The sequence below is a fragment of the Lipophrys pholis genome (assembly GCF_963383615.2).
Source record: "Lipophrys pholis genome assembly, chromosome: 17".
In the NCBI taxonomy this organism is placed as follows: Eukaryota; Metazoa; Chordata; class Actinopteri; order Blenniiformes; family Blenniidae; genus Lipophrys; species Lipophrys pholis.
The window spans coordinates 15257265-15282597 of NC_137643.1; the positions used below are offsets into that span (position 1 = coordinate 15257265).

At 40.8% G+C, this 25333-nt stretch overlaps 1 protein-coding gene across 1 annotated transcript in view; it reads left to right on the forward strand.

Annotated features, from left to right (window-relative positions):
- The window catches only part of LOC308122837 (adhesion G protein-coupled receptor B2-like), a 117848-nt gene that overhangs the window by 54243 nt on the left and 38272 nt on the right, over window positions 1–25333 (forward strand). The window contains exon 2 of the mRNA XM_080484963.1: window positions 20321–21224. Coding sequence (XP_080341089.1) covers window positions 20336–21224 — 889 coding nt within the window. The 5' untranslated portion in view covers window positions 20321–20335. The remainder of the gene's footprint in view (window positions 1–20320; window positions 21225–25333) is intronic.

Below are 25333 nucleotides of genomic sequence, written 5' to 3' on the forward strand. Positions count from 1 at the left end.
TTTGGAAAGGTGTCATACACCTAGAGGCTATTTTCTCCACCAAAGTAACACAACATTTGTCAGTTAAAGTGAAAACATGAACACCACAAGTTCAGTAACAAGATTTTCAGTCGTTCCACATTAAATCTGGAATTTTTTTATTTTTTGAACGGGTTCTCACTTACATCATACTGTCAGGTCTCTGACGTCAATCCATTTTAATCCCGACCTTGTTTTAGAATTAAAACCGTGAAGATGGGGACTCAACTTCGGATGCAACGGACGCACCTACAAGTGCTTGTCTTGATCTGACTTCATTTGGGTAACTCCTTTAGACGAGCATGACAGCAACTTTGCTTATATCTGTTATGATCCGGCATGTCAAACACAGCAGTTTTATTTACAGCACCTGAAGGCGGTGAAGTGACTCAAATTAAAGGTTTTATTTGACTTCCTCAAAGTGCTGGTTGTCGAGAGGATCACTTTCGATTAATTTTTCTCTGGGAAGCTAAAGTCACACCTGCATACTTCAGACCGCTTTTTCCAGGGTTAGGAATGAGGAATTAAGTGATGCGATTAAGTAAATCGCAATTATAACACAACTTTTAAAAGCAGCTTGAATCCAGGAGGAATCTTGTAGAGCCGTGGAGTCGAAGAAGATCAACTTGTGGAACTAACTTTAGCTGTCTATTTTCATGACATTAGACTGTGTTCAGATTATTATTAGCAACATTGCATAGCATAACATTTTCTTACTTTTAGAAGAGATATCTTCATCCTATTGACATTAGTTAATTTATCTGCTTCTTTCAAATGCTGAGAACTTTTGAAACAGGGGTGTTAAACACATTTTAGTTCATGAGCCACATGAAGTCGAATTTCACATTGAGGGGGCTGGACCAGTAAAATAGTGCCATAACAACCATTAAATGTAAATGTGAATGAATGAATTCCCTTTAAAGGGTCCAGCATAAAGGGTGGCAAAAGTAATGCAATTGTTACTTTCCTGAGTAACCTTTCACTTTTTTATTTTCACTAACTTATAAAGTACCTCTAATACTTTTTAAATAAGTAACTAGTAATAATAGTCAAATCCTGATTTTATCTCACTTGCAAACCACTGGTAATGCAACGTCATACATTTAGCTTTTCTTTTAAACAAGAACAGTTAAACGTCACTTAACTATATCTGTGACTGAACTATTTTGATGACATTTTACTTTTGATTGCTTTGTTCTTTCTTATATACAGTCCAACAGGAGATTGCACTTCATATTTAATGCTATCTATAAAAATATCTACCCGTGGGCTCACCACCTGCAGGAAAAGGTTCTTAATCGGTGCAATGTGATCTGGGTGACACGAAACGGACAAGCGGGAGAAAATGGATGGATGAGCAAAACATCACTGACCCTGTTAGATTTGAGAATAAATAGTTGTACGATTGACCAGAGTTTCATGATAAAGTACTTGCTAAATAATTCTCAATATATGCACTGATCTGCCACTGCGAGTTGCATAATCTTCCATTCACATCTTAGATGAAATGCATTATATTATCATTATTTTAGTCTGTAATGTGTTTGAAACAAGTCTAGCAATGTCTTAACGCCTGGTAGAGCCACATTGTGATGTGCAGATGATTGGATCCGAGTGGATCAGGTGGGATGCTTTTGGTAGAAAATAGTCCAAAGCATTACAACTGGTGACCCAGCGACAGTCATAGGCAGCCAAGGCTCACTGATGCATGAAAAGAGCAAAGGTTATTTCCACAAAAGAGGCACTTTATTCTATATTACGTGAAAGCTGATGCTGGCTATGTTAGAAAAGTGTCTGAACAAACAGTACCTCCCAGCGTCTCCTGTGGGGCTGCAGATTGTCCACACTGCCCAAGCTGACATATGATCCAAAAGAAGGATTGTACTATGGAGCAATGGAAGGATGTGGTTTGTGCTGATGGATTATGTTGTCTTTGCGTCATTTGCATGGAGAGATTCATGTGCATCATGAATTTAGAGGAGCGTTATCTCCAAAGAATTGAACGAAGAGAAGGAGGACACTTTGGACAATTATTTTTTTTTAATTTATTTTGTCCCGACTATAACAATGTTGTAGACCACAATCCTTCATGGCAACAATATCTCCTAATAGCACTGGCCTATTTGAGTCACATAATGTACATTACACGCCTGGAAAAATGACTTGAAAATACTTTGAGGGACATGACAGAGTCTGAGGTGTTGACTCACATGTTCCAGTTAGTGGAATGCAGCAGATAAAGAAAAAAAGAAGAAAGGAAAAAAAAATGTGATCTTTGAAAGACTTACCTTACAAATTCCTAGACTCACAAGGTGTGCTGCTAATATAATGGCGCCTTATACCTTCAGGCATCTCTCGGGGTTTGGTATATGTCACCTCTAAAGGTCATGGCTGTTCTAGTAGCGTCAGACACGATGCACGGTTATAGTATCTTTTTATATGTAATATACAACAATCTTCCACAGACAGCTGTTGTTTCCCAGATTTTGAAACTTTACGATCAGTGTATGTGTTTGTAAACTCTGTCAAAGTTCAGAAGCTTTTGTCAGTTGCTTTTGACGATCGATAATAGTCAGTCGAACTGTGAAAAAGTAATCCAATTTCGATGGCTCCTCAATGCAGCTTCGAATGTATCGTCACCTTTCAAAACAATGAAGGATCCGCAGAGTGTATCCTGTGCAAGCTCGTATACGTCGACTGTCATAGTCCAAAGTGAACGATTTTGCGAAACGCTGTCTCTCAGGAGTATTCTGGAGCAAAGCTGTCACCATCTCTATTTTAACATCTCTCTCATTCCACGGAAATGATGCAAAAGTCGCCACGGTAAAAATAACCCTCAGCAGACCGTCTCATTGCATCACCTTCACCCCATGGACGACCCAGTCTTCAGAGGATGCTTTTTTCAAAGGCCGAGAAGGCCACTTACTTCCACAAATGCAGTCCTTGAATAGAGTCACAGTTATGGACATACCCTGCACCTGGTCAATACCGGAGTGTTGAAAGTCAGCTCACCTCCGTGACCTTCCGGGTGCTACAGCCGCACTGCGGGCATGGTCAAGTTTGACCCCTCGGCCCTCAGCCTCAGTGTGCATTATATGTCAAACAGGCATCAGGTGAGAGGTCACGCACACATGCTCACGCTGGGTGAATTCTTGTCGCCGTCGAGGTCTCGGGGCAGATCAGTACCGACATGATGGATGCTCACACCATTCATGTGCCCTCAATGAATTCCCAGCTTTCCGCCATCTCAGTATGTCACACACACATACTGTATAGCTTGGAATATGTGTTAAAACTCACTTCAGCCATAATGCCATACATGTTTGGTAATTGTTGATGATCAATAGGGTCTTGATAAACAAAGACAGTGGTCATTTCATAAGGTCTTTTAGGTTGTTTTTTTCGGGTTTTTTTTCATTTTAAAGAACATAGCGTTCACATAAAGATGTGAGGATCACATCAACACTAACACCCATACCAGAGTCGGCCTGTACCTGCAGCGTCAGCTTTCTCTGCCTTGGATCCTGTCTTCTCCTTGATACTGAGCCCTAAAAAAACAAGGAGAGGAAAGAGAGAGAAAGAGAGAGAGAGAGAGAGAGAGAGAGAGAAGAGATAATGAAATAAATACCCTGCTTGGCAACACTTCAAAGAGGGAGGGAGAGCCTGATCTGCTTCACTGCAGCGAGAGAGGGAAGAGATGTTACATAAAGAGAAGAGATTGGGAGATAACCAACTTCGACGCGCACACACACACACACACACACACACACACACACACACACACACACACACACACACACACACACACACACACACACACACACACACACACACACACACACACACACACACACACACACAATAAAGTGTTGCTTCTTTTTTTGATTTTGGCTTGTGATCCTGAATCACTGATTAGTGTTTGTTAGTTATATCATATACCTTTTTTGTATTGCCATAAGCCGAGTACTTTTCTACCCATACCCCACCGAGAGTGAAGAAGGCGATCGAAGTAGGGCAAACCATGATTCAGGTTCATTTCTGCTCTTCTACAAGCTCAGCCTTTCCTGTCATTCCATTTATTATTCATATATTCATGTAATATGTGCATGCATGCAGATGCCGGATATGCCCATTTTTAAGATGTTCTCTGATGTCCACATGACCACGAGTGGGTGTGCTTCGGCGTGATGGCATGTGAATAGGGTTGTCCGAAAAACACTGATCTCGCTCCACGATCGTGATTTACAGTCACATACACACTAACACAACACGCAGGGTTGGCGAAGGCTCTTTGTTAGCATAAACAGGTTCCTTTTATTCATAGATATTTTGAGTGAGTGAATAGGAATATGATGAATGGTTTCTCATGAGATTTGATGTCTGCTACACGAGCACAGACATCACATTTCCCTTTAAAGGTCCCACATTAAACAGTTTTTCAACAATTTCAAATCGCCGTCAGATGTCCAACAACCTTTTATTCAAAGTATACAGTCCTGACACCCAGCCTTGGTGAACTTCAGCCAGTCTAAAAGTCCCTCTCGTGAGCTCTTCTAAGAACAGACTGCCTGTGGCTGTACCTTAAATTCTAATGAGCTGTGTCTGTTTTCCAGTAGTGTTTGCAAGGAGATAACATGGTGACCACTCGTAATTTTAGAAGCCTTTAGGAGGGTCAAAGGGAGCGTCCGCTACCGGGGGGAGTGGTTATTTCTCCAAGGTGACGTCATGAAGGGAAAATCTCTGATTCGCCCGTATGAGCACACGTTCACTAAAAAGTGGAGCAAGCAAGTAAGGGAGCTGGCAACTTTCTTAACTTCTTGGGCCTCATACACAGGCTACGTGGACACATACCACTGTTAGAAAGCTATTATAAGGTTATTTTTGCTTAATATGGGACCTTTAAACTGGGACATCATGGAGACTAGAGTTTGCATGATGTCCTTATCCTCCCACAGTCTGAAACCATGCATTAGAGGTTAACTGGTGTCTCTTTTTTAGTGAGAACGGACACTTTCATTGCGTTTTGGGTGTCCGTTTACACAGCAACAGTGCTTGGAACCACTCTTAACTCTGTTTAAACAGGGGAAATGCAACTTTTTGAAACGCTAATACTGCACATGTGGACCACAGCCGTAGTAAGTAGTCATTTTGCCCATGCACGATTAGTTGGACAATAACAGCAATTGCAGCCTTCAGAGTGTCAGAACTCCCAGTGCATCTTCTCTTTGGTAGTTTTATACTTGAGAGTGACCTGTAATAGCAAACCAACTTGTGAATTTGAACGATACTTTGTGTGATGACTTGTGACGTGTCCAGCATGTGCCCTGCCTTCACCCATACTCACTGGCCTGCAGCTGCCTGCAATCCTAAATAGGATTAAGCTGTATAAAAGATGGATGGATGTGTGATAAATTTTGCTTTGTGTGACATAGTCTTTTTTTTAACATACAGTTTGCAGATCAACTCAGTTTTAGAATTTATAATGTTTTTTTGATGCCCTCCACACTTGATCCAGATGACTTTGCTTTTCATGGAAAGCATTGGTGTGCTTAATTTTAATCCCAAATCTAATTCACTACCCACACAGCTGATGGAATCGGGTCACAGCTGCACAGCTGTCCTTCTTTTTGTGCAGAAATCGATTTCTTTTTCATATATTTGCCTTTAAAAGTAATCACTTCTCACCTTGTTGCAGAGGACGTGGATGTCTAATCTGTGTAGATTGATCAATTTAATTCTCAGTACTTACTCTTGTACATTTTGTTCCACCTGCAATAGAAATCATACGTACTCCATGTGCTTCATGTCCTCTTCCTTTCTTTACAGACGCGTTTCTGTCTCAAAAAGTATGTTTTCTTGCAAATCCCCAAGACTGTGGGAGGAAATCACATCGATAAATAAGCACATTCTCTTTTAAGAAAGTTGGAAGCAATTTATTTTCAAATTGTTTGTCATTGAGGTTCAGCAAACTATAGCGAGCATTAATGAGAAAGTATTTTTTCATAAAATGAAACTATTTTCTACAGCGGTAATTTCAGATCGTTCTTTATGTGCTGACCGAGTTGCGTTTTCCGATTTCACATTGGAGTAAGCTTTAGCTCAATCTGTTATATTAGGTTCTTCGAACTTCATGTCAAGTTTCAATCCAAGTACTCTGTCTGTGTTTTTTCCTGCGTCACTTGTTGTTGTTTTTTCTTTTGTGCTGCTGTGCCGCCACCCTCCGTATATATCTGTGTAGTCTTGAGGAGAAAAAAAAAAAAAAGAAAAGGAGAAAAAAGCTGGTGTAAGCTGATCTGCTGGCAGGGATACAGTGCGGAGGGAAGCCGATCACCCTCTTCTTCAGTCTGTGATTCTCGAATTTCACAATGAAGCCCAGATTCCCTCAAGGCCCACCACAATCGCATGCGGCTCTTTTCCAAATGCCTTATTGGACGCCGCTCTGCGTCACGCACGCAACACACTCACGCGCAGTGTCGTGCCGATGTGAGCGCACACACATGCCGACGTGTTGCGTGCGCAAAGAGAACGGTCTGCTTTAGCCCGCAGCTTCAATCCGCCTGCGTGTTGCATCAGATCTTGTTCAAGCACTCAGCAGATGGTGACATTTAGGTTTTCTCTCCCCCACCGTGACAACGAGGTTAAAGGTGCGAGGATGTCTGAGTGAGTGTGTCGGGGTTCGCCAGGTCAAACCTGACACATGCTTCACATCTGCGAACGCCAGACTCGCCAAGGCACGCTATCAAATATTTGGAGCAATTAACCGCAGACATAGCCGCGAACCTGATGAATAATTCCTGTGGCAATTATACAGCAACACCTGGAAGGTGTTGTTTTTGATCAAACTTATTGTTCAGTCGTGTTATAGGATATTTAAATGAGAGCATCATATACTGTGAGTTGAGCGCATCTGAGTATTGTTTCAAGTTAATCTCGGTGAGGAGTGGTTGCACAGCATGCAGCTCTGATGTCGTTGTTGAGTTGCATTGGTTTTGATACACAACATTTTGATTAATGTCCTCTGTCGTTGCCATTCCAGTTGTGTAACCAAGCTTGAGTAAGTAGATCAATTCACTTTATATAATTCCATGTCATGTCACGCTGTCTCAGAATTATTTGATTTCCACCCTGCAGTTTAATGGTTAGCACAATTGCCTCACGTTGATAAGACCCTCGGTTTGGTTCCAGTCTAGGATTTTGTTAATACATGTGCTGACTGGGCGGAGGTGGATCTGCTCCTATAATCCAAATATGTTAATTAACCTTTTAAAGAGCCATTACTTAAACACTTGGAAGCAAAAATATTTGAACCCAAGAGAGTTTTTGAAGGTGATTTTACGGGTCAATTTTAAACTAAGACTTTTTATAGACAAACTAAAGACCATTATGTGCAATTTATTCAAAATAAAAACAATTGGAAAAGTCTCCAACTGTTCATAATCCCACATATTTTCAATTTAATCCAATTTTATTTCTGTTGTGCAAAATACAACAGTCATTTCAAGGGACTTTCAAAGAGATAAACCCAACAATTCCACACGAGCAAGCATAAGTGGTGGTGGAAAGAACAAAACAACAACTCCCTTTTTACAGGAAGAAACCTGTAGACCCAGGCTCAGAGGTGGAAACTTTCTGTTGTTCCGGTCGTGGAAGAGAAAGTCAGAAAGGGATACGACAGATTGTGGGGAGGGATTCAAACCCTTTGGTAGGGGGTTGATATCATCATCATATTTTATGATATACAGCTGAAACACTGCCTTAAGGAGAATGAGTTTTACCTACTGTGGGTAAAACAGCTCTAGACGATGCATGGGTGTTTCTGATGTGCGTCAGTAACAGGTGGACACACCCCAGCAGCATTCTGGGGCATTCCAGAGGGTTATGAACTCTGATGATCGGAGCACAATTTCACCATTTCCATACCCGGTTTTCCAAGAAATAGTTTTAGCTTATTAGCTGCTTCAGTTGTGTAATGATACCCTCGAGCTATTTGTGTTCTGCTAACAGAGCTTAATTGTAAGTCGAATACTCTCCCGCAGCTTTATTTGTTTTATTGTTTCTTGCTGTTATTATGGGGTTCAGTTTTTAAACATGCAAATGGCACGGATGCAAGACGAAGCTGGAGATCCACCTGCACAGTAGACGTGTTAGTCACGTCTCTTTTAGGAAAAAAAAATATCAAGTGTATTCCTACGTCAAACCTGGAGATCCAGATCTCACATGGAAACACTGCAGTGCCTTCTCAGTTTGTCCATAAATACTTTGCTTCCAAGTGACATGCTTATTCTGGAGGGTGGTTACATTTTTATATATGCTATATATTGATCTCATAATTTGTTAAACCACATGACTCATCCATGACGCACTTTGTTCAAGAATATCACCGTGTGTCTTCAAAGATGGCTCACACAGTTTGCGTTATTTTTTTTTATCTCTCCTTTAGTTTCCAGTATTTCTTTCTTGTCAGGCAACAGCTCCGTGTGGATAAAGAGTTGAAAGAGAACTCCTTGACATGTTGTATTTGGTCTCTAATGTGTTTTTCTTGTGATAAACTCATCTTATTTCAAAACTTTTGTAACGATTTAGTTCTTTCTTGAGAGTTCTAAATGCATTGTTTTCTTCTGCGTAACACTGGCCATCTCGCAATCAACGTAAACACAACTTCTCAACAACAACAAAAAAAACTAATTAGAAAGAAGAAAAAAAAAAAAAAAACATATTACCACACCACAAGGCATTTCCCACCTCATCCATTTGTCTTCAACTCAAACGATCACTTATTTATTGAATGTGAAATCAACCAAGCTCGTTATCAATATCTCCCCGTGAATGATGGGATCAATATTACAGCTCAGGTTTGGGGCACATTGAATAAATGTTTCATGCAAGTAATCTGTGTTTTAAAGCTACAGGGCATTTAATTAGCTTAAATGTTTTTCCATAGACTGTATTGACATTTTTTTTTTTTTTTTGCTCTGTAATTAAAGAAAGACTGACAAATTATGTTTTGCTGTAACATGAATGTATGTTTTATCCATCATATTATATATATTGTATTTTTTTTAAATATAGAAAATAGTGTTGTTCACATTGCCAACACTGATTGGTCATTTTCATATTTTAAAATCAATTTTTCATAACTGTAATCAGACATTATCATATTGATTATGCATGCATTCCTCTTAAGGTGTGAAAATCTCCATAAGCGCTTATTTACTACCTGGACCGTCTTTAACCTGCTTCTTCTCTCTCCGTTAGTGTTTAACCTTCAATTAATAGACTGATGTCAAAACACCTTTTCAAATGAATGAAGCCATCTGTTCTCGACTAAACACTTGCTTGTTGTTAGAATATTAATGAGGATGCTAATCAGTTATAGCTTCTCTGTGGTATTTAGTTTAAATTCCGTGTGCCCTGCTTCTGCTAAGATGTCAGGTTCAACCTGCAGCGCGATCCTTCCCACATCAGCCACAGTCCACTGATTTACAAAGTGCTTAAACGCATATTATATTCATGAAACCTGTTGTGCTGCTTTGTTTACTTTATTAAGAAAATTAATCCCAACCCTCATTTTGATGATTGCTTTTTTTTTTTTTTTCCTCCGCATTTGTATGACAGTGTGCGACTTCATTTTATGAACAGTTAAATTGCAGTTTAGTAGCAGTTTAGTCACCGGGTGTGGGTGTAATACCTGCTCCCAAAGACGTTTGATCTTGCGAAGCTAACGTTTAGGTTTCTTTGAAAATTACCCAGCTGCTTGACTTTCTTCAAAGATCCTCTACAAAGTAAGTATATGAAGTAATGCTCTCTGTCTGGATGCAATGGCTCTCTTTATCTTCATAAGTGTAACTCTATCCGCCGCTTTTGGAAATTCACCGACGTCCACTGAATTAGTTCAAACTGCAGAGCTCATTGATTGGTGTGGCGTCCACGATCACAGCATGGGGGCGGGGCTGCGGCTTTACATACTTTGAGGCTGCCAACATTACATTTGTACATGTGAAGTAGATAAGACACTTATTAGTGCCCCAAGAGGTTTCAATTCGGCCCGCCAAACCAGCAAGCAATTTGTAATTGATCATTTTTTCTTTTCTTTGTGAACGCAATACTGAGACCCAAGGAGAGTGATCAGTGATTTTGCCCTGAAAGCTTACCTCCTCGTTACTCAGATCGGGGTGAGTTTGTAAAAACGTGCAAAAAGCAATCGGATAAGTGTTTGGCACATATTGCTGTATTTTGCACTGGAAAGTGTAAATTTTGGCTTTATGTTGAGATTGTAGTAATGTTTATAAGTTATGGTTTTTGTGAAAGTATAGATGTTTTGATCATGTATACTCTGCGCCATGACAAAGAAAAACTTTGAAGTTCATATTTAAAGGTAATCGAGGCACTGTTTAACCAGTCCAAACCCACTCGTGATGAAACTGGGCTGAACTAAAATGACTTTCACGCCTCTGATTTATAGGATCCTGCTTTTTTATGTTGGTGTGTCCACAAGTTTTGTGTTTTTTGTTTTTTTTTGTGGGGGGTAGGGTTGTCAAAATATCACTCTTAAGCTTTTATTTTTTTGAAGCCATCTGTGGGTTTCTAAAACAAAATTTGTGACCACTTCAGCTCAAAGACTGAGGATCTTTGATTCCATCCTTTGGCTATTTTAGAAAAATAAACATATAAGAACATATTTTTTCTAATGCTCACATTATCAAAGAAGGGAGTACATTTCACAAGATTAATTCCCAAAGCTGTACATTGAGTTAATGTGTTTGGGTCTGTTGTAGCTGCTAATGTGGCGTAAGCTGCTGGCTCTCTGTGTTATAATGATGATTGATGGCTTTGTGCCTTCAAACTCCTCTGTTGTCTTAGCTGCACTGACAGACCAAGCCTCCACACACTCTCTCTCTCACACACACACACACACACACGCACGCACACACCAGTGCTACACGGGGTGGCTTGTTTTCCTTTAAAGCCCATGTGTGTCATCTGTTGGCCCACTCCTTTTCCCTTGATTTAATAAAGCATATTTAATTAATTAAATCCTCACTCAGTTTCATCACACACTCAGGATTTATGCCTTGTTCTTCAATCAGCGCAGTTGTCACATGTTAAGCTGACACGACGGCATGAATATGTATAGGTACACAGGCGCTTTTAGAGTGCGTGTGTGCCTTAGCTGGGAGACAAAATGCCCTCTTTCTATGATCGAGGGGTTTAGTGCTGCTGTCTCTTTTCACAGCGTGAGATCCTCTCGGCTTCCCTGCCATTTGTGAATAACTGATAAGGCAAAGTGAAAAGCACTGACTGGATGGTGTGCTGGAGTGAGCCAGATAAAGGGACAAACAGAATACTGACTTCTAAAATGTCACCCAAACTAAATCCGATGAACAACATTGGTTGTTCATATTGGCTTACAAACAGAAGATCGTATCCAAATGAAAGGCTCGAAACAGATCAGACTGGAATGTGCGCATATGTGAGTAAATACAGGCCGCGCATCTGACACTTTTTTTGTGGGATTCCAGGGGGAAAAAAAGAACGTTCCTTTACTTGTCAGTCAGTGATCACACTCCAAATGTGTGGCACAAACATACAGTACATACTTGGGATTTAGAGCAGACCTGGGAAACTGCACAGATTGTTGACTGTGATTGTGTTTGGCTTCACTGTAGTTTTTTTTTTTTTTTTTTCCCTTCACTGTAGTTTTAGCAGTTTTGGCAAATCCGAGATTGGAGAGAGGGTCTGCAGCCTTTCATAAAAGGGACTCCAGTGAACCAGAAAATCAGAATCTCCTCCATGAGTTCACTAGTGGCTTCAAATGGCTTTATCAGAGCAGCTGGATGAAACTCATGAAACTCGTTAGGAGTATTTATTTCCTATCATAACCAAACCTTTTGTCAGAACCCTGGGCGATATGTGCTGTTTATGCTTGAATTTATAAGTACTTCTCAAAAGAAGTCTACATTTACTACACGGTCACCTGGATCACATGTGGCGTTTCTTTACATGGCTCATGACGTAGTAGAGCAGACCAATCACAGCCCTCCTGGTCTGTGTATTCCCCCTTGGGTTCTATGCCGCGCCGAACGTGTCGATCGAGGCTATTGGAGGTACGTGTAGCATCCACGCTCTATGGAGGTGGTTCGGGGCAACGCATAGCCTTCCCGTATCATTTGCGTATGGACTATAAATTAGGCTTCAGAGGCAACCTTGGGTGGCATTTGGCGGGGGAAAGAATTGGTGAGACACCACTGATATGGAGTCAGCATTCATACATTATGTTATGTGGCCTGTGTTTTTTTAGATTTTTAGAATGGACCACATTCTGACATGTCGATCTCTAGCCTCGGTTGCAAATGAGTGAAAATGCTTCACATCAATAAATCCGACAATACTGCTCTCTACCACAGCAGACTTAGATGTCTGCACTAAGAAATGGAGATTAGGGTGGGTGCTCACAGAGAGAGAGAGAGAGAGAGAAGAAGGGAAAGGGAGATAAGAACGGGGTGACATGATTCTTTATCGCAACTCTCCGGAAATGCATTTCCCAAAACACAAGCACCCTGCCCACGGATATTGTAAAGTCTGGTGGCCACGAGATTTTCCACTTCACTGGGAGGGAAAAAAAACCAAAACAAAAACACAGCAAGATGCTTTGGTTTTAGTGCATAAATATATCTTTTCACAGAGGTAGGCTCATGGAAATTAATCTGTACTGTTGTGTCCAAGGTGACATTCCAGTCGGTTGCTAGGAGGTAAATAAGTACGTGCAAATGCTTATTCGGCGATAACATAATGCAATTTTAGCAACACATCTTTATTCAAACAGCCGTGGTACTTTTTAAACAGCATAACTTAGTTGCTTCTTTTTTTTTGGGGGGGGGGGGGGGGGCAATATCTTTCAAATTATTACATATCTATGGGTGTTCGAAGGCTTGTCAGGTACCAAAACACTGTGCAAGTGTTTGCAGCCCTTTTGATATATGACTCTACAACCCTGGAATTTATCATGGTGGAAATCATTTTATCTTCCGTTGCAAGGATCCCTGAGTAAACAGAGGAGGAAACGCTGTCAGCGCTACAAAATAATCTACCAGGATTATGTTCTTTCGCAAACTTCACCAGCCAGAGCAATTTGTTGCCAGATAATATTACATTCCAGAAGTTGAGAACATATTTTTGGAAATAACAATGGGTCTGGTGGTTATGTGCAGCCTAGAAGGAGTCACTCGAAGAGGCAGGCAGTCGCAATGGATGGGTAGAATTCCCCTTCAGAGCTGGTGCTTGTTTTCATTTTTTATAAATTTTTTTTAGTTTTGTGCTATTGGCGCTGTCATTGCAGTTGGACTGTTGTCTTCACCACAATGGGCTGCCGTTGTGTACTTTGGTATCATTGAAGGCAAAGAAGGATGTAACTTAAGGTCATATAGCAGCAGGATAACTGAACCTGCTTATATCTAATCTAGTTATAACAAAGAAATAGACTTTTTTTATTTTTTTTCATATCGGAAATAGAAGAGAAATGTACCTGTTTTTATCTACAAATAGCTTTTATTACAACATATTTATTGATTTCAGTTTTTTTGTTGTTGTTTAATTCACCTCAGCTAAGTGCAAAAAATGGCTCAATCAGGTTGAGTGCTCTTCCACACACACCAATCGGTGAACTTAATTTTTACCTTAACAAAGGATGTAGCGTGATTGCTGAAGCCTCGGCTCAGCTTTTTTTCGAATAATTACCAGACTTTGTTTTTTTCTCTTGCCTTGCATGGCATTTCAAAAGTGTAACTCGCTGAAATGGCCTGCAATTACTGCTGATTATGATTATTGTCCTTGTTTTGTATGATGTGTGTATGTGTGAGTAACACACACGTTACTGCCATGTCGGAAAATTGGCTGACTACTGAACACGACAAGTGTCTGTTTTTTTTAGACTCATAAGCTGAATTCAAGTTTGCTCAAGGCTTTACCACCAACTCTGGGAGCACATAAACCCCCCTGACGAAATGGAAACATGCCTGAATTCCAATGATATCATATAAATGACCTAAGGACAGAACTAATTGATATATTTTTACTCAGCTAAATAAACACATACGAATATTCAACTAAAAGCCCAGTTAAAAGTCTAACAGCTTAATGGACAAGGTGCACTGTGGTTGAATGCACCTGAATATTGCTTATGATTATGTCTATTTTAAATGTGTTTAAAACTGTGAAATTTGGCTTTGCATCAAAAAGAGATGCCGCTGGTATTCTAGTAAAAAGGCATTTCCTCAGCTGGCCCTCCACAACCTATATATGCCAACTTTATTATAAGATATTCTCTGTGTTCTACCTCCTCTTAGGTCTTACAATTGTATTTCCGCCCCCCCCTGAAATTATACTGTCACTCTTGTAATTCCGGCAACTTTAACTTTGTGAGAGATCATCTTCCATCTCATCTTCTCTCTTTGCTAATTTCCAATGTATTTGCTGTCACGAGCTGTTTGGTAACTCCCTCCACCAACAAGTCCATCTCTACGCTATCACATTTCATTTGTGCTCGTAAGGAGCCGATCCAATCACTCCATTGTGGACAAAACAAACACTGAAATGATACCATCACCAACAAATCGTTCATGTGGGAACAGGAACTAATGAATGCTCCTGTTTGCGCTTGATGTCACTCATGGTTATAGTTTAAGTTAATCACCCACAAGGCACAAGCAAACTGAATGCACAATGTATTTGCCTGAGAATGCGGTTTACGTGCTTTGTAGAAGATTTTTGAAAATCATGTCCTTTGATCTGCATTGGATTTCTATGAAAAGTGCTTTCAAAATTAAACATGATTCATTGACTATTGTATTTTCTATTATTATTTTATTTTTTTTATCTTTTCCTTCCCGACGTTAAGATTCGTCTCCTTGGGAAAATCATTTGCAGTAAAGGACTGGTTTGGCCATGATAGGATCTCCTTAATTGTGAGCTCAAAGCAAAACAAAGGAAATCACTTTTGCTTTATCGCAAGACCAGTATCAACCTTCAGGGATGAGCTATGAGTGTAATAAACAAGTTACAGTATTAGATTTTTATGTAAACTCAGCCAAAATCTGGATTGAACCCAGCGAGCGTCTGCACCATGGCTCTCGTATAACTTTTCCCAACGATCAGATCTTTGAACATATTGTGTTTTGTTTTTTTTTCCCTTCACACAGTATAATTCAGTCAATCGTCAGTGTGTCTCTTTGTGGTTTTCACAGCGTGCTACTGAAGCCGGTTAAGCTTTGCAATGTACCCACATTGTGTGTCTCCCGGAAACAGGCGGAAGAAAAAATAAATATAATTGGTGATGGCTTGTATTTGATTGTACCATCAGGGAGAAAGTACCGGGTCCCACTGTGTGGAAGTAATAGATACAAACATTCTTTTATCCGACAGCCTATTCGAAGACTCAAAACATGTAGAGGAGATTAAGGCTTAAAATGTCTTAAATTTAGTGTTTGCTTTTAAAAAAAAAAAGAAAAGGACTGTCGCTCCATTCCGCTGCTACATAGTACTGCAGCACTGAAGACAAAAGCCCAAAACTTTGAGCTGACATTGCACCGCCGTATAAAGACTCTGTGAAATAGTACCTTAATCGAGCACAACGATACTTTGAGTGCTGTGATATTTTAAAACCACTGTCCCGGCGCTATTCTGTCTTGCGTGCGGTTCGTGGCGAGGACAAAAATCAGATGAGTCATATTGTCACTTCGTGGCATTAAAGAATGAAGACGGAGCCGAGAGGAGAGGCAGAAGGAAGACAGGCAGAGAGACAGGGAGTGAGGGATATACATATTTTGCCATCCTTGGTGATAACATTAATGTCAAGGTGGAAGGGGGAAGGAAGACATCAAAGCTAATGAATATTTATGGATGCCCACAGTAAAGTGCTGTTTTAGAGTGGAGTGGGACAGAATGGCCTCATGAAGACAGCACTTTAGGGCCTACTCTTGCACAGACTGTGAGTCCATGAATATTCATTGTTCATTGTCCCAAAAACAATTTGCTTAACGCTTTTGACTTCTTTTCATCCGTAAAATGTGTGTAAGGTTTTTACCTATGCATGGCTTGCGCTATAATTCTGTCTGTCGTCCCTTTAGATTAATCCCTAATGAGATACACTTTGATTTGCGGCATAATAAATCCAAATGTATAAGAATTCAAATTTGTTTCTTCACATCTGCACACGAGCCAGGCTGTTTCAAATTCAGCTTGGTTATATGGCCAGATTCATTATGGTGACACAGAATTTTTTTTTTTTGGGGGGGGGGGGGATTTAACAGTTCAGTGACACATTGTTAGTGGGACATGTGTCACTGGCTGCGGTGCAGTCACTATGGATGTTATCTCGTGCTGTATTTGTCTGAAAGCAAGGGAGCATGTTCGAACGGCAGAGTCTATAACCCCATCATATGCCAGACAGCATGATGTCCTTGGGCATATTTCACAACATGCTACATTAACCTTCTCCCGGCCCAACTGTGCCACACATTTGTCAAAGTGTCACCGCAAACTCCAGCCAGTGACGTTTAAAACCTCTTCATGTCACGCCGTCCCACATAAATAAAAAATAAATAAAATAGGTGAGAACTATGCGATAGAAAACCGAGCTTAAACTGTAAAAGGGCGTCATCTGAAGAGATGACAAAAGCCCCATTTCACTCTCTTAAAATGGTAACTCACAATCAGATCTTAGGTGAACATTTCTTCACCTCGTCATTTTTTCTTCTGGAGTTGACTGTGACCATTACACTGCACAATATATTGCGTGGTCACACGTGTGTGCATATGTTGTGTTGTCCCTCAATTCATCTCTACAGCTACTTTACCCAATGTATTGTTGCAGGGAGATGGAGCTGAGCCAACCCGACTGGCTCTTTGAACAAATCGCGCGAGACGAAGTTGGAGCTTTTTTTCCCAAAATTCCACCTTGGGAGCCACTCCCGAGCACCGTGGTGATCTAAGCGGACACCCGAAGTGCAGTGAAATGTTTCTGTTTTCACTTGAAATTGTTGTTGTGTAAACGGGGCTTCAGTTTCACTAATTTACACCGACGTTCACGTCTTTCGATTGTCTGAGAAAGTCGAGAGCAGCTCATGGGAGGAAGAACGTGTAAACTCCACAGAGCTGTGAGACGAGGGTCATAACCTCTACATGCCCACGACTGTCTTTTAGTTGAACTAAAAACATGTAAATAAGTAGAGGGAAAGTCCCTATTGAAATATTCTTTGTGAATCAAATGTGCTCCTTTTTTTTTTTTTAGCCTTCATTCTGCCTAAATTCACAGCGCGGAGTAATGCTCTTACATATTCTTTTTTGAAAGTCAACTACTATTTACTCTGCACAGCAGGGCGGAGTAGTAGTTGCTAGAGCCCTTCCTCTGACCCCAGAGAAGCAGATTTATAGTCCATCAGAAAGATTGCGCATTAGGTGAATCGCCCTTGAACAGAACAGTAAAACATTGTATGCACTGTACATCACTCTGAGTTAGCATCAGCAGACTGTCTAAAACCCCAAAGGAGATTATTCTTCCTATGCTGAATGTGGCACAATTTGGACACATTTCACAGATTCTGGATAAATCATTGCGCTCCTCCCTCGAACATCACCTCCATCATCTCCGCTGCTTTGTTACCCTCCATTTGTCTGCCTTTCATGCAGTTTTAGCCCTCATTAACACTTCACACCGATGAGCACAAGTGTCTCTTACCCCCTTTTCCCACCTCATGGGGGTCACCTCTTTACATGGTGAGGTAAGCATAGTCTCTTGTCTCACCCTAGACCTTGTGGTCCCCGTCTCAAGCGCTGCAGAGCCTTAGCAGACTTACATAAATCCTGTGAAGTACAGGCGACCGCTGCGTTTCATCAATCTCGGCCTTAGGGATGTGGAGGTGCTCTGAAGGCACACACGCACACATTTAGCACAGAAACACATTTAGTCGCGTTGGTCGAGACTATGGTGCATTTTACCTTCAAAAATCTGAAATTCCTTCAATTTGATTGTGCATTTATTTGTTCTATACATTTAAAAAAAAAAAGTTTGAACCTATTTATACACTGAGACGAATATTAAACTGCAGTTTTACAGCCCTGAGGGAAAGATAACAGAGGTCAGGCCTCTTTAGTGCTGCTACCAAGACTGCTTGTTTCTCCTGAGATATTTTTCTATTGAGCTCAAGGACATATACATTCCTTAAGATACCTAGCCTTGACAATTGCAAGAAAGGAAATGCTCACCAGTTAGTGAATAGATTAACCTACATTAGCAGGAGTGGATTGATACTGTATATAAAACAGGCTCTTTTAGCTATTACTGAAATATAGCCTTGAGGGGAGGAAAGCTTTGACCTATGTTCTCTCGAAATTACCCTGCAGCCTGCTCAGTATTGGAATTAAGCTCTGTATGGATTATTACTTGTGCTGAAAGATAAAAAAAAAAAAACTAAATCTATATGATAATGATTTAAAGTTAAGGACTTATTGAGTAAAATGACAATTTGAATGTATTTAACAAGCTTTGAATGGTAAATCGATTTAGCAAATACACCACATTGCTTTAGCATCTCAACGCACTTTACTTTGTTAGTCGCATTCACCCACACACACAATCACACACCAACTGCCATGCAAGTTCATTTCTATTGGGACAATGGACACGGCAGGATGAGGGTTCAACCCAACACTATAGAGCTCAGGTCAACAGATACTGTAAGATCATGTATAGCTGTGACGTATAAGTACATAGCAGATTTCATGTGTCTCAGGGGCTGAAGTAGGTTGTCTCCCAATGATTGTGAACTGTCTGGTCCTAGCTTTGCCTGTCTTTGTGCCAGTGTGTTGTTTAGGCAAGCCAGCAAATCCCAGATTCTTCCCCAATGAGAGGTCATGGTCAGTGGCTCACCATTAGGACGCGGATGGGTGACAATGAGTAAAAGTATAAAGTGCTTTCAGACTGCTTATGCTATACCCTTTTTACACTTTTACATAACTCCCCATCACAACTTTAATAACGGTCTCTGGCGTAGAGCGAAAACACATGAAAAAAAAAAAAAAAAGGAATTATGAGTCAAAGAAGATCACAATGGAAATTTTACAAGTTCAGTACCAAGCCTTAGAGGAGCACCCTCGGTGGTAACTCTGAAGATGAGCAATTTCCATTAACCATGGACATTGTCTACCGAGGTTGTTGTTTTTTTTAGCCTTTTTCTTTATTGTAGATCACACCTCTTTATTGTAGATCACACCGCATAATGCCTCCCCATGCAATTACCCAGGTGTTGTCATTTCTCATTTCCGATTTCTTTTTTTTTTCTTCTTCTTCTTCTCGATGGAACTGTCCGGTGTCTTTGAAAAATTTTGCTACATTTTTACAGGATAATATTCTCTAAAAAAAGTATTGAGTGCATAAAGGCTTTGTCTAATTTCAAAGCAGTTGTTTCAGAGAAACTTGTCTGGGTGTTATGCTATCAGGTTACTGGCAGAGTGGTGTGAACATTTCCCATATCCCACACATCCTACTCAAACTACATTTATGCAGAAGTACTCGAAAGTCTCAGGTGATGGAGCAGACACACTGAGTGTACAAAGCTATAGCGCTTACTGAAGTAGTTTCAAGCTAAAATACTGTATATGGAGTGGTGTTTTTTTTTTTTGGCTCTTTTCAGTCTGCAATGTGTGCGCGTAGTGTGAGTCAAAATCAGACTGTTGGCGGACCCTCACTGTGTCGGTGATGGTAATAGTTTGCCAGAGCCTTGGGGGAGCTGCTCAGCAGGCAATAATGTGTGTGTACGTGCATGCATGCATTTGTGCATTCGCGTGACTGCGTGTGTGTGTTTATGTGTGCCTATCAGCAGGAAAGGGTAGAGCACGGCCCACAGTGCATGTCTCAACAGCCAAGTCATCAACCCTTTTAATCCAGCCCAGCAGGGTAGTGTTTGTGTTTTTGACAGTGCTTGTGTGTGTGTGTGTGTGTGTGTGTGTGTGTGTGTGTGTGTGTGTGTGTGTGTGTGTGTGTGTGTGTGTGTGTGTGTGTGTGTGTGTTTGAAGAACTTTGTGAGAACCGCTGCCTTAAAGACGGTAACAGTGTAGTCTGAGGCGAGGGAGAAATCTGTCCAAAAACATATCCAACCTGACTTGATTCGTCAGTCTCGCCTCCCACAATGTATTGAAATTCTTCTTTTTGACTGTGTCATGTTGATTTTGTGAGGTTGTCTTTAAAGATGTTACAAAATATGTCTAATGTCTGACCCGATCTCCTGCTCTCTTTTCTCTCTGCCTGCAGGACGAATGTCATAGGATGAACACTGCTGGTGGGGTGTGTCTGTCTGTGCTGTCCTCTCTCCTGGCTGTGGCTTGGGCCCTGGCTGCCGTGTCTGCCCTCCTTCTCGCTCCTCTCTCTGCCCTGGCTCAGGCCGCCTATGGGGCTGCAGACAGTGCCTCCAGCACCGGGGCGGAGGGGGCCCCCTCGCCGATCTCCTCACCATGCTCCAGCCTTGTAGCTGGGGTGCTCTATGGCTCTTTCTCCCTAAGGGAGCTCTTTCCCTCCAGAGCACCGGGTTGCTCATGGTCCCTGGAAAACCCAGATCCCACCAAGTACTCCCTATATCTCCGGTTCACCCGCCACCCCGTCATCTGCCGGACACACTCCCCCATGCTTCTTTCCCTCGACCACCACCTGGCCAATCAAAGCTGTCCTCTTCAGTTACAGACAACCGCGGGCAGGGATCAGGAGGTAGTTGATCTCTGTGGCAGCCAATCCAACTCAGATGGACCTTACTCATTCCTACAGTTTGATAAGAACTTTGTCCAGCTGTGTCTCACTAAGCATCCGGCCGTGAATGAGCCTCAGGTAACTAAGGAATTACTGGAGCTGAGACTGGTAGAGGTGCTACTCATCAACAATGAGAACTCCAGTCAGTTTACCTGTGGCGTGCTTTGCCGATGGTTTGAGGAGTGCCTGCGCTCGGATCACAATGGCGGTGCGGAGGTATCGGACGGAGATGGTTGTGGGATGACCCAGACGGGCTGTATTTGCCCAAATCACAACATCATGGCGCCGCCTATTCCGCTGCTGCCTGAGACGCCGCACAGTTTCAGCAACGGTTCAGTGGTTCCTGATGACTGCTGTGTCACTGAACTTCATTCCAACGATGCAATTGCCATCGCACCCAGAGACGTCCGGCAAGGTAGGATTAAGGCTCTGTCTTATTATGGAAATGTGTTTTTTAATGCATTACTTATGAGCACACGCGTAGAGAATAATGTTTCCGATGTAAAACCAGACACAATGGCACCGATGTCTAACAGACACGGTGGTACGTCCAATGCTGAAATAACAAAAGAAAAGATTTAGTCACTTTGCTTGTTCGCCCCGGAGTGACAAACAGACAAGAAAAGTTTGTCTTGTTATTACGTCTTTTTAAACCACTGCAGGGAGGTCACTGCTTGACAGAGAATTCATGATTTGAATGTGTTTTTTTTGCGTGTTAGCCTTTAATTAATTTAAAAAAAATAATAATAAAAAAATAAGCAGTTCAAAGAAGGCTCTTAAAACCCTCCATCAAAAGATTTGTAATTCCTGACAGAAATCCAGTCTTTTGATGTGGATTTTAGACATCCCCCCATGTGTCTGGAAAGCGTGGCTCCTTGAACTTCAGTTTACATGCTGCCCATTATTGCCTGAACATGCACAGACGTGTGTGCATGTGTGAGTTTGTGGGTATGTAAAACTTTTGACAATGTTAGGACATCCATGTACAAGTATGTGGTCAGTCATACATGAAAGATAGACAGACAATCCTTGGACACACTGAAAACATGGCAAAATGTAAGCGTGCGTGAATTGACATGAATTTGTGTGAGACTGTGGGCAACAGAGACAGATGCTTTGTTTTTCCTTCCTAAAACGGCAATGGGAATGTGATCTTATTGAAGCTTTCTTAATTATTTTAGCTCATCTCTGCTACCAGAGGATTTATTTTAACGTAATTAAATTCAAACAATGTAAAGGTGTGCATAGATAAACTGAGACATTGTAGTTTGTCTCCTAGTTTGCTAAATTACATAATAATTTCTCTTTAGGATGGCTTATAGGCATGTTTGCAATCGGAACGGGACTAATTAGAGCCTCGTTATTCCTATTGTAAGACTCGGCTCGCCTTCGACAACACACTAACACACATACTGAGCGCCCCGGGGAGAGTCTTACCTTGCTGAAGGCGAGGTTATCCGTCTCTGGATTCAATCAGCAGGGGGACATTTTATCATCTAATCATCTAACAGTGAAAGAAACAGAGGGACTGAGGAATGCTTGTGAGGTGCAGCAGGATAAAATGAGACACTTTTACCAATTTGCCTTGGCCTAATGTTCTCTTGCTTGAGACAATAACCAAACTGATAAGGCCACCCTGTAAATTATTGCAATATGTTTTTGTTTTTTTTATTTATATACACGACGTGCCTGGAGGCTGTTTTGGCTTGTCTGACCTCAAAGAGGCTGTTTTTGCCTTCATACATATTGGTTAGTGGCTGGTCACTCATGACTCATAGAGGCTGTTGTTAAACCATACACAGCTGTTGATGGACATGCATTCATTTGTATGTTTAAACAAACCTTCTTCCAATCCAATTCCCCAATGTACTGGTTACCCCAAAACCAATGTGATATTACAATTAAAATCTGTATGTATATAAACCAGAGCTATTTTTTTCTGTTGAATCAAGAGAACAGATTTTAACTACATCGGTGGAAAACACAGATAAACAAAGCTCTCATTTCCATATAAAACGGGTATTAAGAGGCAATACGCACTGAATTATTCTGTAATTTAGAACAACTTTACGCTGTCTTTCCTACATATAAACAGCTCTATACAAAGTAGGGGTGTTGATCCCTGCTTTAATTTAGCTTGGAAAGGCATCGCATATGCACATGCATCTGCATTTAGCGTTAAGCCGTCCTTAGCAATACTCCTGAGCAAGTCATTAGTTTCACAACATGCAGAACGAGAATGCTAAATACAGAGGGGAAAAAAGTTAAAGGGCAGGTGCAGTAAACAGTCATTGCAGGTCTGCACTTGTTTTACAAATAAAACACAATATCTTTTTACTAAGTCACTCCAGGAGTGCACAATGTTGTTAACTTTAAGTTTCCACAAAGCATCAATTCATGGATCAACACGCATTGGCGTAAATATTACAGCCAAGTTCTTTTTCATTTTGTAACTTCCATGCTTATGATGCAAGTCATCGACGCCACACGTAATCATACTGGCATGCGCAGCGACAAACGCAGTCAGTCCGGGAGATGATGTGTGTCTGAATGTCATAAAAAAAACAAAAAAAACCTCCAAGATCTCCTGCTTTCCCGTCAATCACCGGCCCCCTAACACAGACGCCCATCATACCTGACATGGTGTGTGTTTGAAGGAAAAACAAACATGCAGCTGTGTATCACCTTCTCATTTTCACTCATTTTCCTCTCCTCACCATGGCAACATTTTTCTTGCACTGATCCCTGATCCGCTCCCTCTCTCAGCCTTGACAAAATCGCTTCTTTTTTTTTTTTAGCCAATGTAAGCTGCCAATGACAAACTCAGCTGATGATTGTTTCCCTACTAAGCTTATAAAATTGCCCTACTGTTTAAACACATTTAGCCAGCATTTCTATTTGAGGGAAGATTTTTGATGTATTTTTCTCTCCCATTTTTTTTCTTTTTTCTACTAAGGTTCATTACAAGATTTAAAGTTGTTTTTTAAGACGCAAATTTTGACTGCCAGTTCTGTGCTTTCAATGTGAGCTCGATGCACTTTATGTTATGTAAAAACCGCATGTCGTCAACTAAAACGTTGTCTAAACGAGGCCTAAAGTAGACCTGCAAAGCTTCCCATTGATGGTAATAAGAAATTGTTAGGAGTGTGTCCGCGGTCATTCTAAATCATCTTAATATTTCCTGCAAACCAGAGATCAAAGCGGTGTCCCCTGGTTTTCTAAGAAACAATCTACGGGGCTCCGAGAAAAAAACCAAAACTACAGCCACTGCTATGTACATGAGTTTAGTACCTTTCCATCATATTTATGCTCTATTCTTCATCATACTTGGTCTACAAATGTCTCTTTATACTAATAGCAGGGGATATTTATTGTGGATTTAACTACAATAAATGAATTGTTTATCCCTCTCTCAGACACTAAAGACCATAGAATAAATACAATATAGTACTCTTGGACAGAAATAGTGCATCTTAATTGATCTGGAATTAATAAATTGTAGAGCGGAATGAAAGAACTAGAGTTTACGATTACTGTAATTTCTTCCTTACAAGTCACACCTGATTATTACTCACGTCTGGCAAAAAATGTGACATGAAAAAAAAAAAAAAATCTAGAAATAATTCACCCCATTGTTTAACGCATGTTTATGTATTTTGCAAGAATACATAAAAAGGATCTATTCAACACCAACTTGAAGTGAAATAAGCCAGAACTCACATAACAAGACATATTTTCGACGTTCAATGTCCTTCCACATAAGTACTCGTTCTGTGGCAAGACGACACAATAGCCTCAAAAACACATTTTTTTTGTCCTTCCATAACAACAAACATTTGTAAGGCTTCCAACGTCATAAGATCTTGAGTTTAGATTCTGTTGTGTACTTCTTTCATTTGTGGAACATTTTGCTCAATTCTGTCAAATAATAGTCCCCCATAGCATCTACCAAGGTGTTTGCTAATAGAAACTGCAAGACTGAACTGAGGGAAAAAAAGTATGTATAATAGTATGTAAGTAAGTATACGATGTACAATATGGATAGAACTTTAAGTTGAATTATAGAATTACTTTGGTTATATATCTGAATGTCCGACTACAGCAGAGCATTAAGGATTTGAGCTGAGCTGTAATGGGCCAAAGCAAAGAGTTGTCTCCTCATGGCTTCCACTCCACCCGCCAACAGCTCCTTCCTCACCGACTCTAAAAAATTCACTTAGGCAGCAGATTTATCTCACCATGTTCATAAATTTCTCCATATCATCAGCTGTTATGGGTTGTAAAGACATAAGGATGTCTCATTTGTGCCAGGAATACTGAGTATGAGGCGAACATCATTGTTCTCAATCATTCATCAATCATTCATGGGGAAATTACACCATCCTGGATTTGGTGGCTCATCCATCAGGCTGCAAACACCACCATGGACCTTAATTTAATTAGCTGGCCTGTACAGATTAACATGTAGCAGGTGGGAAGTTCCCCAAGCTTCATACGTTTTTAGAGTTTTTCATGCAATTCTTT